This window comes from Mus caroli, unplaced genomic scaffold (genome assembly GCF_978045245.1).
Source record: "Mus caroli unplaced genomic scaffold, Mus_caroli_1 scaffold_11, whole genome shotgun sequence".
Taxonomy (NCBI): Eukaryota; Metazoa; Chordata; class Mammalia; order Rodentia; family Muridae; genus Mus; species Mus caroli.
Genome location: NW_028227266.1, coordinates 52662459 through 52677032, shown reverse-complemented (window position 1 = coordinate 52677032; position 14574 = coordinate 52662459). Strand labels below are relative to the sequence as shown.

At 47.6% G+C, this 14574-nt stretch overlaps 1 protein-coding gene across 1 annotated transcript in view; it reads left to right on the top strand.

Moving 5' to 3' along the window:
- The window catches only part of Acsbg1 (acyl-CoA synthetase bubblegum family member 1), a 59758-nt gene extending 45352 nt beyond the window's left edge, over positions 1–14406 (top strand). Inside the window, exons 10-14 of the mRNA XM_021171826.2 lie at positions 987–1217; positions 2128–2345; positions 9404–9543; positions 9997–10243; positions 13792–14406. Of these exons, the coding sequence (XP_021027485.2) occupies positions 987–1217; positions 2128–2345; positions 9404–9543; positions 9997–10243; positions 13792–13877 (922 nt within the window). The 3' untranslated portion in view covers positions 13878–14406. The remainder of the gene's footprint in view (positions 1–986; positions 1218–2127; positions 2346–9403; positions 9544–9996; positions 10244–13791) is intronic.
- The last annotated feature ends 168 nt before the right edge of the window (positions 14407–14574 follow it).

Here is a 14574-nt window from a genome sequence, read left to right as displayed (position 1 = left end):
GTGGTTGCTGGGAATTGAACTCAGGACCTCTGGAAGGGCAGTCAGTGCTCTTAACCGCTGAGCCATCTCTCCAGCCCAACAGGGGCCATTCCTATTCAAACCAGCACAAGGGGCTTCAGTGACACAGGCTCAGCCATTCCAGCTTTCCCAGCAGCCCATTGGACTCCTCAGACCTCTCTCCAGTCCCTTCTGAGTGCCTATTATCACTACTTTTTATTTTCTGAGACAGTCTTAATGTGTAGCCCGGGCTACTTTAAGGATCTGGCTCCTCCTTCCACGGCCTTCCAAGTGTTGGAATTATAGGTATAGACCGTCACATCCAGCTCACGACTCCTTTCCAAGTTCCCACACGGTGCTGCGCAGATATCCACAGTAGTGATCTGGCCTCGTTTCAACATAAAAATGCCTTTCAAGTCGAAGATTCAGCTTGGAGTTAGAGCACTTGCCTACAAGCTCAAAGCTCTAGGCTCGGAACCTGTGACTTCAAAGAGGGGAGGGATGGGGGAGGGTGTTCTAATATAGTAGTGCCAGCTCTCTGAGAGAGGTGGACATATCTGTTCATCTATAGCTTCATTAACACACATGAAAAGTGACCATGGGAGTGTTGCTTTGTAATCCCAGCATTCAGGAGGCTGAGGCCGGAGAATCAAGAGTTAAGGTCTGTCTGCTTATGCTATGGAGCAAGTTCAAGGCCCAAGTAAATTCATGAGACTGTCTCATAATAAATAAATAAAAAGGGGTCTGGAGAGATGGCTCAGCTTGTTTGACTTCATGATTCATGACATATCCACATGCAATCAGGAGCACTCACATTTGCACAAATTCATGTTACATACAAGGCCAATATCCAAAATGTTTACAAAGGGTTCAGCGTGAACAACAATTCATCCAAACGGACAGCTTGGACGGCCATGCTGGGTGCATACTCACGAGAGTGTCTTTGTTCTTCCTCCTGTGGATCATTCTTCTCCACGCCCCTCTCACAGTGACCTGAAGCCCTTCACCAGCAGACTGGCGGATTACCTAGTGTTAGCCAGGGTCCGCCAGGCTCTGGGCTTTGCCAAGTGTCAGAAAAACTTCTATGGAGCAGCTCCGATGACAGCAGAGACGCAGCGCTTCTTCCTGGGCCTCAACATCCGCCTGTATGCAGGCTATGGCCTCAGTGAGAGCACAGGCCCCCACTTCATGTCCAGCCCCTACAACTATCGGCTTTACAGGTAAGGCTTGAAGTTGGGACACACCGAGGGCTCAGATGTCCTTGATGACACCCTTTGGTGCCTTGGGGAACGTGTTCCTCTCGCTCTCCCCTTCACACTGAATCCCTCGCCTCAAGTGTCAACTGCCATCTTGGGCCCCTTGCTTGTCCTGATACATCTAGAGGGGCAGTCTTTGCCACAGCGACATGCACACACACATGAGCAGCACCAAACGTGGGAGTAACACACACACATGAGTGCACTTGCATACACTTGTGTGCATAATACAAGCAAACATATACACATGCATATTTACACACCAAAACAAATAATAATGCTAACAATAATAGTAGTAGTAGTAGCAGTAGTAGTGATACTAAAATAATAATATGTAGTAGTACCAAAATCTGAAAAAGACGGCCTGGAGAAATAGCTAAGCAGTTAAGAGCATGTACTGCCCTCGCAGAGTTTCTAGTTCCATCCCCAGAACCCATATTTGGTTGTTCTTTAACTGCATGGATTTCTAGATCCAGGGAATCCAGTGTTCTCCTTTGGATGCTGCATGTGTCTGTGTGCATGCATGAGCACACATATAATTATTTTTAAGTCTTAAAAAGCAGTTCTGAGGGCTGGAGAGATGGCTCAGTGATTAAGAGCACTGACTGCTCTTCCAGAAGTCATGAGTTCAAATCCCAGCAACCACATGGTGGCTCACAACCATCTGTATTGAGAAACAAATAAAAAAAAACCTATGGGTGGGGTCCGGATTGAGCAGGGACTGGAGCGAGTGGGGCCCAGAGTGATCGGGACTCAGAAAGGAAGGGCGGGGAAAAGCAATCCTGAGAGGGGGGACCCCCAACCACCAGTGAAGACTTTGCAGACTCAGGAGCTGACTCAGGACTTTACCTGGCCTCCTCTCTTTTATCACCAGCTCCGGCAGGGTGGTACCCGGCTGCCGGGTGAAGCTGGTGAATCAGGATGAAGATGGCATCGGTGAGATCTGCCTGTGGGGCCGCACTATCTTCATGGGTTATCTGAACATGGAGGACAAAACCTGTGAGGCCATTGATTCGGAAGGCTGGCTGCATACAGGTGACATGGGCCGCCTGGATGCTGACGGCTTCCTCTACATCACCGGGCGCCTCAAAGGTGAGCATCCCTGTCCCGGGGCACATGGGAACTAGAGGAGCAATCGGTGCAGAAGTAAGTCCTGATTCCAACACGGTTCATCGGTGCTGCACCCTGAGCCTTCACTGAGTGCTACATGTCTCTATCAGTATCAGCTCAGGGCAAGTACTGTCACAAATAAACAAGGATGATCGGAGAGATTAGATAACTAGTTCAGGGTCACCGAGATAACAGCCCCCAGGAGGCAGTGCCACTTCCTTTCTGGAACTTACATAGCCAGAGGTACTGCTCAACCTAGTTCCAGCCAAAGGAGGTTCTGGTCCTTCGGAAATGCAGAAGGTCCCGGTCCCACGGATTGGGCTGTACTAGTCAGTAAGCCCAGCAGTAAAACTCAGGCTCTAGAGCAGAAGGCAGCTGCTAGGGGAACTGTGCTCTCTTCCACCACCTAGTGTTCACTTTTATAATGACAAACGAAGAAGCCTGCGTTCCAGCCCTGAGAGGAAAGGCCCTGTTTTTAGGTCAGTGGGTTCTCAACTTGGGGGTCAGGACCACCCTTTCACTGGAGTCCCAATATCCTGCATATGAGGTATTTAAATTATGATTTATTACATAATTACATCTATGTACCTTATATAACAAAATTACATCTACGAAGTAACAATGGAAGTAATTTATGGTCAGGAGTCACTACAACATGTATTAAAGGGTCACAGCATTTAGGAAGGTATTGTTTAGATGGTATGGTGAAAGGTAAGAATCCAGATACCCCGTTTCTTCAAAAAACACAGCAGTGCTGCCCACCAAAAAGACACCCTTTCTCGTGGTCCTATACGGTCAACGTTGAGACTGTTCTGTCCCAAGGCACCAGTATCCCCTTGAGTAGCTTTAGACTGGGCTGGTGTCTGGTTCTGTGGATTCTGTGGCCTGATCATCCCCTCCATGGTACCTTGGACGTTCCTTTCATTTGCATTCCCGTTTGAATTTAGACTCACTGTATTGGTGTCTGCAATAGGATGGCTTACATGGTGGTTTTCATCTCGCTGAGTCTATAGATCAGTCTTGTGAGGTTGTACATCCTTCAAAGTTAAGTCTGTCAATTCCTAAGTACAGTTTCTCCCCCCCTAACATCCCCCCTCCATTTACTTAGGTCTTTGACTTTTCATTCCAGAACTAGTGTTGTAGTTTTCAGTGTGGGGTTTTTGCATCCATTCATTTTAAGAATTTTATTTATGTGCTATGGTCAATAATGGCATTTAAATTTTTACTATTCATTCCTGAGATATAAAATGTAATTACTTGTTTTTTATATCTTGGTCTTGAGTCAAATGACTTGTTTGTTGTTCTAAGGATTAAATATAGGTCTTTGAGCCAGCTAGGCGAGCTTTCTACCACTGGCCGGTGGATAGGCCAGACGTACTTTTTGCTTGAGACAGGGTCATGCTCTGTTGCCTAGGCTGGTCTCGAATTTTGAATCCTCGTGCCTTAGGCCTGCCAAATAGCTGGGATTACCCAGCAGGCCCTGCTTCAAATGATCTTAACGAGCTCACAGAGTGGTTGTCTTGGAGTCTTGTGTTTGTTCTGTTGTCTTTGCTTGCTCACTTATTAAACAGGGTTTTGTAGGTAGTCCAAGCTGCCCTATAAGTCATAGTAGTCCTGCTTCAGCCTCCTGGGTGCCTGGATCACAGTTTCTGTGCCACATGCATAGATGCTATTGATTTTTTTTGAAGTTCTGTGGAATGAAACCAGGCCATTGCCCACAGAGTGCAAGGAGCTGAGCTGCCTCTCCAACACTCTGCAAGTTCTAGCATGTGTGTGCTTTTGAATGTCCTATGGACAAAATTATGTCATCTGCATATGGCATTATCATGACTACGCCTTCTTGCTCAGGTTAGAACCTGTTCTTTCACAGTGTTGAACAGAAATGGTAATAGGCCAGGTTTGACCACAAGCACCAACCACAAAAAGAAGAAAAACAGTGTGTAGTGGAGCCAATTCCTGTTTTGTTTTCTGATCTCAGTGCAGTATCTTCAACATTTAAAAACAAATGAACGAACAAACAAAACAACAATAACAACTGTTTTTTGTTTTGTTTTGTTTTGTTTTGTTTTTCTCTGTATAGCCCTGGCTGTCCTGGGACTCACTTTATAGACCAGGCTGGCCTCAAACTCACAGAGAGAGAGACCCACCTGCCCTGGATTATTGACTGCTGGGACTAAAGGCATGTGCCAAGCATAGCCTGTCTTAAAAAACATCTTAAATTTTTAACCATTTGTTTGCATGTGCATGCCCCAGTGCATGAGAGCCATGCCCCATGTGTGGAGGTCTGAGGGCAGCTCTCAGGAGTCAGTTTCCACCTTCCACCTTCTTGGTTTTGCTTCACCTCTCTAGTACTCTAGGCTAACTACCAATGAGCTTCTGGACGATGCTTCCCTCTACCGCCCATCTCACTGTGGGATCATTGGATTACACATGGGCTTTTCACACGGGCTGGGGAATTGAACTTGGGTCGTCAGGCTTGCTCTGCGAGAACTTTCCCCTGCCGTGCCTATCCCAGGGCCTGTCCTCCCTACCTAATTGCTAAGTATGTTTTATATAGATTTGCTACAGACATTCTTGATTAGATTTAGGAAATTCCATTCCGCATTAGTTTTCCAAAGGGTTTTAACCATGTCCACATATAGAAGGCGTTGGTGGGACAGACAGAGAAAGGCAAGAGTGAGGCATGTAAGAGGAATTATGAGCCAGGCTAGAGCTGCCTCTTCATGTTCCCAGAATTTCTGGGAATTTTTCTCTGCCCTCTGCTGTTCCAGACAAACCCTGACCATTTGAACTCCATTCCACCTCTGCCCAGCTCATCCCCTCAATAACTCGCTTGCCCTCCATCACTTGAATATTCTAAAACATTGCTGTAGAGCACCCGGGGCTTCCCACTTAAGGGAGGCCTTGTGTGACTCTCCTGAGCCTTCTCCACTCTGATTCACCCTCAGTCACCAAAGCCTCTGTGCTTCTGTCCCATCCTGGGCGCTGCCTGTCAGACCTCTCTACAAGCTTCTCATCTGGGGCTACAGTTTCCTGTCTCTGTAACCCTGCGGTTCCCATCAGCTCCTGCTCTGTGAACTCGTCACAACTAGGCACTGCCTTGCTCTGTTCTGGGCCTGACATCAGGCTGGACCTGGGCATAGAATGTGGCCAGTGACCTTTTTGAATTAGATAACCAAGAGAGGAGACACTCTCACAAATGGGTCAAAGTTCAAATTTAGTGAATTTATTTTATATAATTTTATCTCATTACTTTTTTTTCCTTAAAAAGTAATGGGTTTGTTCACAGTTTGGCTGGAGCTAGGGGGAAGGTGAAACTTTTGAGCTCCTCTGTGCCTCGCTTGCAGCGCACTGCTACAGATTGTGGAAATGCAGGGTATTTGGGTCTACAAGGAACGAAAATCTGTCAGAATCTTGTCCTGGGAGGTGGCTCTTCCTCGGAATGGGAAAAAAAGAAAAAGAAAGAAAGAAAGAAAGAAAGAAAGAAAGAAAGAAAGAAAGAAAGAGAGAGAGAGAGAGAGAGAGAGAGAGAGAGAGAGGGAGGGAGGGAGGGAAAGAGGGAGGGAGGGAGGGAGGGAAGGAAGTAAAGAGAGAGAGGGGGGGAGGGAGGGAGGAAGGGAAAGAAAGAAAGAAAGAAAGAAAGAAAGAAAGAAAGAAAGAAAGAAAGAAAGAAAGAAAGAAGGAAAGATGGATGAAAGGAATGAAAGGACATGACTGGTCTCAGGTTTCAGCACCAAATGAATGGAGAGAGAGAGATGACTGCTTGCTCCTGGGTACCTGCAGGAGATAGTTTATTGTAGATATGAGAGAGGGCAGAGCTAGAGTGGAGAAACCCAGACTGAGCTGTGCCATATGAGGAGAGGGGGGAAAGCAAGAGGGAGGGGGGAGAGATGAACCAGGAACAGCAGCCAGGTGGCCCAGAGGTACCAAGAGAGCAGGGACCAAAATGGTCAGATTATATAGGGAAGAGCATGCCCAGCCCCTGGCCAGAAAGCACAGGGTAGGGGTGGTGTATGCCAGCTAGGAGGGCCCTGTAATGGACAGGGACTGTGGGATGCAGGGAGGGTCTGTCCAGGACCACTTGGATGGGTTAAGTAAGCACTTGGATGGTGTTTTAGTCAGGGTTTCTATTCCTGCACAAACATCATGACCAAGAAACAAGTTGGGGAGGAAAGGGTTTATTCGGCTTACACTTCCATACTGCTGTTCATCACCAAAGGAAGTCAGGACTGGAACTCAAGCAGGTCAGAAAGCAGGAGCTGATGCAGAGGCCATGGAGGGATGTTCTTTACTGGCTTGCCTATCCTGGCTTGCTCAGCCTACTCTCTTATAGAACCCAAGACTACCAGCCCAGGGATGGTCCCACCCACAAGGGGCCTTTCCCCTTGATCACTAATTGAGAAAATGCCTTACAGTTGGATCTCATGGAGGCATTCCCTCAACTGAAGCTCCTTTCTTTGTGATAACTCAGCTGTGTCAAGTTGACACAAAAATAGCCAGTACAATTGACCCCTTGTCAACTTGACACACAAACACATCACTAGTAAGCCTCAACCCTTACATTCTTATTCATCCCCAAGATCTAAATAACTTTAAAAGTCCCACAGTCTTTACATATTCTTAAAATTTCAATCTCTTTAAAATATCCATCTCTTTTAAAATCCAAAGCCTTTTTACAGTTAAAAGTCTCTTAACTGTGGGCTCCACTAAAACAGTTTCTTCCTTCAAGAGGAAAAATATCAGGGCACAGTCACAATCAAAGCAAAAATCAATCTCCAACTGTCCAATGTCTGGGATCCAACTCACGATCTTCTGGGCTCCTCCAAGGGCTTGGGTCACTTCTCCAGCCATGCCCTTTGTAGCACACACGTCGTCCTCTGGGCTCCAGATGCCTGTACTCCACTGCTGCTGCTGCTCTTGGTGGTCATCTCATGGTACTGGCATCTCCAAAACACTGCATGACCCCTTCAGTCCTGGGCCTTCAATTACAACTGAGACTGCACCTTCACCAATGGCCTTCCATGGCCTCTCACAGTGCTGAGCCTCAGCTGCTCTGCATGACCCCTTCATGCCTTCAAAACCAGTACCACCTGGGTGACCCTTACACATTACCAAGTCCCGCTGCAGAAGGAGTACAACCTTGCCTATCTCTGGAACACAGCCTCTTTGTGCTTTCAGAAAACACTTCCCAGAAGATGTCACCTCAACGATGCTGGTCTCTTCTTAATCACCGCTAATTTCTTAGCTCCAGCTAACCAGCATCAATAGTCCCAGTAATGCAAAGTTTTTGCTTTAGTAGTTCTGGTATCTTGTTAATCACAGCTGATTCTTCAGCCCCAGCTAACCAGAACTACAAAATCTTCACAATCAAAACAGCAATGGCCCTGAAAAGAGTCTTTAATTTTCCCTCTGAAATTTCACAAACCAGACCTCCATCTTCTGCACTGTTCTCAACATTATCTTCCAAGCTCCTACACAACATCTGACAGAGCTCTTAACAACGAATGGATCTTCAAGCCCAAAGTTCCAAAGTCCTTCCACAGTCCTCCCCAAAACATGGTCAGGTTGTCACAGGAATACCCCACTCCTGGTACCAATTTGTTTTAGTCAGGGTTTCTATTCCTGCACAAACATCATGACCAAGAAGCAAGTTGGGGAGGAAAGGGTTTATTCGGCTTACACTTCCATACTGCTGTTCATCACCAAAGGAAGTCAGGACTGGAACTCAAGCAGGTCAGAAAGCAGGAGCTGATGCAGAGGCCATGGAGGGATGTTCTTTACTGGCTTGCCTATCCTGGCTTGCTCAGCCTACTCTCTTATAGAACCCAAGACTACCAGCCCAGGGATGGTCCCACCCACAAGGGGCCTTTCCCCCTTGATCACTAATTGAGAAAATGCCTTACAATTGGATCTCATGGAGGCATTCCCTCAACTGAAGCTCCTTTCTCTGTGATAACTCAGCTGTGTCAAGTTGACACAAAAATAGCCAGTACAGATGGGTTAAGTAAGCACTTGGATGGGTTAAGTAAGCACCTCAGCTGCTTGCCCCAGTTTGAAACCTGACATCCGGCTGCTCTCACACCCAGCACAGAATTCACTGGAAAAAATGTTGTGTTTTGTGTTATTGAGTTTATTGCTATCTAGCTTGGAAATCTATCCTCATTCAGAACAGAAGCCTGTAACCAGGAGTGGTGTGCCTTGGCCTCCCACAGAGACAGGATGAATAGTGAACATGTGCTCTGGGTAGGCAAAGAGATGCATGAGAACAGCGCAGAAGGAAGCCGTCGGAACGGGTTAGGGAGCTGAGAAAAGCTCCTTGAAAGAGGCCACTGGGGGGCTGGAGAGATGGCTCAGAGGTTAAGAGCACTGACTGCTCTTCCGGAGGTCCTGAGTTCAAATCCCAGAAACCACATGGTGGCTCACAACTATCTGTAACAAGATCTGATGCCCTCTTCTAGAGTGTCTGAAGACAGCTACAGTGTACTTACATATAATAAATAAATAGATAAATAAATAAATCTTAAAAAAAAAAAAAAGAAAAGGGGTAACTGAGCCCTACCTGGAAGAACAAGTGGGTGTGGCCATGTGGAAAGGAGAGGAAAGGTCTGCCCCTAGGGAATGGAAGGCACAAGGAAGGACCCCATAGCAGGGGAGGGAGGGTGTTAAGGGCTGGGGCCCAGAACTGAACTGGGTGTAAACCTTAGGTTTATTACTTAGCACCATGTTGCAGTGGGTGAGTCCCTAAACCTCTGGCCTCAGTTCCCTCTCTGCAAACCTAAACTGCTGTGTCACCTGGGTGTGATGACTACCTTCAAAGTAACAGGAGGTTAAAACAAGGAGGAGAAACGCTGGATGGGGACAGAGGCAGAAGCTAACGATCACCATGGGAGGAGCAGCTTGAGCCCTAAGGCTGCCAGAGGGCCAGCCCCTGCTGCTTGGCTCCTAAGAGGTCATTTCCAGTTCTGTACTTACTGCTCGGGCCTCTCCCGACTGTGGTCTTGGAGTATGGTTCAGCCGGGGGGCCTACCTTGCCTCCCCAGAATTAATCATCACTGCGGGCGGGGAGAACGTGCCCCCAGTGCCTATCGAGGAGGCCGTGAAGATGGAGCTGCCCATCATCAGCAGTGCCATGCTGATTGGGGACCAGAGGAAGTTCCTGTCCATGCTGCTAACCCTGAAGGTGCGTCGTGGGCTCTAGCTCTGGAGCTGTAGCGGGAGGGTGGTCTGTGGTGTAGCCCGAGGTACGTCTGGTATGCACAACTTTATCCTGGCGCCATTCAGCCAGTGCCATGAAGGTGGAGATTCCTCTGCCACACTGGGCTCCTGGGATGATCCTTCCCACTTACCAGTACATCCCAGCTTGCAAAGGCCTGGCTGCCCTTTGGTCACATGCTCAGGCCCCAGCATCACAGCCAGGCAGGGGGATGTCCCTTGTTGAACAGAAGCTAACGTCATCAACTACAGTCTGGCTCAGTCCACTGTTCCTTCCTCTGCTTCCTGGGACTCACCCACCTTAAAAGCATCACTCTGAAACCGAGTCCACAGAATTCCCATCTTCTTGTCTGTGACATCCTCGCAGACCAGAGCGTGGCTCTGCGGGGGAGGGGTGGACCCTCATCCGTCCTCTTTTCAGTGCACACTGGACCCAGAGACGTCTGAGCCTACAGACAGCCTGACCGAGCAAGCTATGGAGTTCTGCCAGCGGGTGGGCAGCAAGGCCAGCACCGTCTCCGAGATCGTGGGGCAGAGAGACGAGGCTGTGTACCAGGCCATTCACGAAGGGATCCAGAGGGTGAACGCGAACGCAGCAGCCCGGCCCTACCACATCCAGAAGTGGGCCATTCTCCAACGTGACTTCTCCATTTCAGGTGGAGAACTGGGTAAGTTTTCCTTTTCACTGTCCCTGGGGCTGTATGGGAGGGCAAAGCCCATGGTGGTGGTGACAGGCAGGAGTCTGTTAGGAAGTAGCCATGCTAGCAGAAGGTGTCAGATAGGGTTTTGGACAGCATCTGTGCTGGGTTCATAAACCTCTGATTCTAATCAACCTGAAATATAAGCAGGCACCTCCAGATCCACTGGATGTGGCCACCTTGGATTAGAATGACTAAGAGGAAAAGGTGCATCTGTCCTGAACACATGCAGCTGGTTTCCTCCCTCCGCCCCCATCCTTTAAGTAATAGCGAGTAACTCCTCACAAAGTATTTACAGTGTCTTTGGTTTCAAACATCATGTAGAGATGTCTTGGAAGCACACAGGAAAGCATGTGTTGGTCATGTGCAGATACATGTCATTTCACATACATAGAACACTGGGCTTTGGTGCTGAGGGAGGGAGCTCCCGAAACCTGTGACGACAGCGATGAGTGTGTTACCAGTGTGCCAGAGCTTATCAGCATGGACACGGAGTGTTTAGCTCTGCTGTGACCACGAGACTCTCGTCTCTGCTGAGTTACAGTGCACACACCCATCAGGTACACATCACAGCCCCGCTGCTGCTGTGGCTGTTAAAGGACCGAACTGTCTGGACCACAGTCCAAGCCCAGAAAAAGCCTGTTGTGCAGCAGCCTCACCCGGCCGGCCAGAGGAGTCTCCTAGCTGGGGCATCTCGGGTGCTCATGGCACAGAACACTGAACATGGCTCCTTGGTGAGGCTTTCAAATCCACTCACACTGAAAGGAGCCACGCTATCTGCAGCGCTGCTCTGATGTATTGGAGGTGCTGAGAGAGTGTTAATAGATTTTCTCCACTGATGAAATAAGCCAATTCAAGCCAAATTAAAAATATAAAATAGGTTTTGGGGAGGAGTAGCTCTTGGGCAGGTTCACCTGTTCCAAGGAATGGGGCCAGAGAAATTGCCATGGAGACAGTAGGGAGAGGGTGTCAAGCATGCAGGGAGAGAGAAATGCAGGAGGGGGAGCATGAGGGGTTAGAGAGGGGGAGGAAGAGGGAAAGAGAGGGGGAGAGGAGAAGGGAGAAAGAAAGAGGGAAAGAGGAAGAGAGAGAGAGAGAGAGAGAGGGAGAGAGAGAGTGCGCAAGAGAGAGCAAGGAGCAAAATGTCTGGATTATGTATAATCCAGAAGAGCCTCTGCAGGAGGGAAAGTCCAGCCTCTGGGCTGGAAAGTTAAGGGTAGAGGGCATGCCAGCCATACCCTATAACAGGTAGGGACTGAGGGTCCTTGGGAGGCCCTCACTTTGATATGTTAAATAACCACAGCAGCAGCTTGTCCTGGGTCTGAAACCCAAAAATGTATAACCAGATTTGTTCAAATTAAATGCAAGGGCAATCAAATCAAAGATGTCTTCTTTAGGCAGTTTATAAAGACCCTAACCTTAATGTCTCTAGTTAGGGGCTGAGTTATGTACAAAAAACCCTTAAGTTACCCAGGACCTCAAGTTGAAGCCCTTTCACCCTTGTATTAAAGGAAGAAACAAAGGCTAAGAAAAGTGACTTGAGGAAAATATTTTAGACATCATAATATTGTCTGGAACTTTAAGCATCCCAACACATTAAAGCCAAGTCCACCATTATGAACTGTCTCTAAAACACGTGGAGCTTTGTGTATAAGCCATTGTTATGAGATAGCTACTCCCAAGTGGAGAAACTTAAACATTAGACGTGGAGTCTAGTGTGGTAGGATGTGCCTGTTGTCCCAGCACTCAAGAGGTGAAGGTAGGAAGATCAGGAGTTTAAGGCTAGCCTCTGCTACATAGTGAGTTTGGGGCCAGCCTAGGCTACACAAGACCTTGTCCCAATTAAATAACAAACGAGAAGACAATAAGCATTATCTTCATTTTGATGGGCCAAGAATCATGGGCAGTTTATCTGAGTGGCCAGACTGGGAGTTTCCCATAATGCTAGTCAGAGCAGACCAGGTGGCAGGCACCTGACTGCACACTCATGTAATTGATCACTTGAACTGGCTTGGCGGGGGCCAGAGGCTTCAGTTCCCCACAGGCTGCTTGCATATGCTAGCATGGCAGCTAGCCTACCCTGTAAGGAATGATCTGAGAGTCCTCCCAACAGAAACTGTGTTCAATTGCTACAATCACTTGCAGCTGATACTCTGCAACCACAGGTCTCACGCCTGTGGATCTAACCAACATCAGACCAAAAACTTAGAAAATTCATGGGACTGTGTAGAGCCCCCCACTCCCCCTTTCTCCTCAGTACTGGAATTGACTCTTGGGGCCTCCAGAACACCAGGCAAGAGCTCTATCACTGAGCAATCTCCCTGGTTCTCTTTTTAAATTTTGAGAAAAGATCTTACTAAATTCCCCAGGTTGGCCTTGAACTCAGTGTAACTCAGATAGGCCCCAAATTTGTGATCCTCCTGTCTCAGCCCCCTGAGGAGCTGGGATTACAGGCCATGAAGACCTGACTATGCAAACGTTTTCACTATTACTAAACGCTAGTTTATTTATGTAGCATTTATACTGCATTTGAGATTCTGGGTAGTATAGAGAAGGCTTAAAGAATATGGATTTTCATGGTTTTGTGCAAATACCACACAGTTTTATGAAAGACTTCGGGCATTTTTTAGCTTAGTTATCTGTGGTTTGAATGGGTTTGGCCTCCATAGATTCACGTGTTTGAATTTATGGCCCATGGGGAGTGGCACTATTAGAAGGTGTGGCCTTCTCCAGCACCATGTCTGCCTGGACTCTGCCATGCTCCCCACCATGATGATAATGGGTTACACTTCTGAAACTGTAAGCCAGCCCCAATTACATGTTTTCCTTTATAGGAGTTGCCTTGGTCATGGTGTCTCTTTACAGCAATAAAACTCTAAGATGGTATCTGAAAAGGTTTCTGGATGTCCCATACCCCCTGTATTCTGAGACAGGGTATGTTCATTCAAGGGAGGATCATAATGGGGACAGGTCAAGGCTGTATTTCATTATGTAATGGAGAGAAACAAGTCACTTCTGCTCCTGGAAGTGACACCCATCATGTCCTCTGTAACCTGACTGCAGACTAACCCTAGTTCACTGTGACACAGAGGGGCTGATGTGGGATAATGCTAAAGGACTCTTGCCTTAGAGGCTGTACAGTGTATCCTGCTTCTCTGGCTTAGTACCTGACTTCTGGATCTCACATGACATCTGTCTAAGTTACTTTTCTATTTCTGTGATAAAACACCACGACCAAGCCAACCTATAAAAGAAAATGTCCAATGGGCTTATAGTTCCAGATAGTTGAGTCCACAGTAGCAGAGATAGAAAATGGAAGAAATCTTTTGAAACTTCAAGCCCACCCTACTGATACACCTCCTCTAAGGCTGTGTAACCTAATCCTTCCCAAACAGTTCCACCAACTGGGAAACCAGTTATTCAAACACATGACCCTACAGGAGTCATTCTCTTCCAAACGATACCTTCTCATGGAACCAAACCCAGGCCACACTCATTTCTTCCAATTTTTCTTTTAGGACCCACCATGAAATTGAAACGGCTCACGGTTCTGGAGAAGTACAAAGATATCATCGATTCCTTTTATCAAGAGCAGAAACAGTAGTCAGGAGCCATGCTTGTGGCTTCTGCTGGAGACCAGCCTGGCAAGCATCTTCCTGAGCGCCAGGTGTCTCCAGTGGGCACAGGAACCTGTGACAAGCTGCTTCCACCCTTTAGTTCAGGGCAGGGCACTGACATCTCCAATCCCTTCACGTGCAAGTAGTTTCAATTCTAACCACTGCTCCTGTTCAGGTGTCAAGCGAGACCATTCTCCTATCAAAAGAGAAGGACCGCTCGCTCACTTTGGCTTCAGGTCCAGGCAGATCTACAAGGTTCTAGTTCACAGGTCTCCCAGGGGGCGCTGTTGGAGAGGGAAAGGGATGGCAATCCCATTACTAATGTGTGCTGCAGAGACAGCAGTCACAGCTCGCCTGACTTAATTCTGGCTTCTTGGAAACTAGTACCACACTCTGCCACCTCACACACAAGAGGCTTGATGCGTAATAAACTGCTGCTGCCTATGTGACTGTATTTAATATGTAATTTTCAGTATTAAACCTTTTAACAGATCTGCAACAAGTACCGGATGTCTTTTGTCAATGGGCAGGTGGGACAGAACATACACAGTTAACTCACAGAACTTTAGTATCCTTTAGTACATCATCAGCGGCCTACAGGGGTGAAGGATGGGGTCTGGTGGAAGCAGCCAACTCTATTACCACCTATTTCAACAAGCTAAGCTAAAATGCCCTAAGGTACCT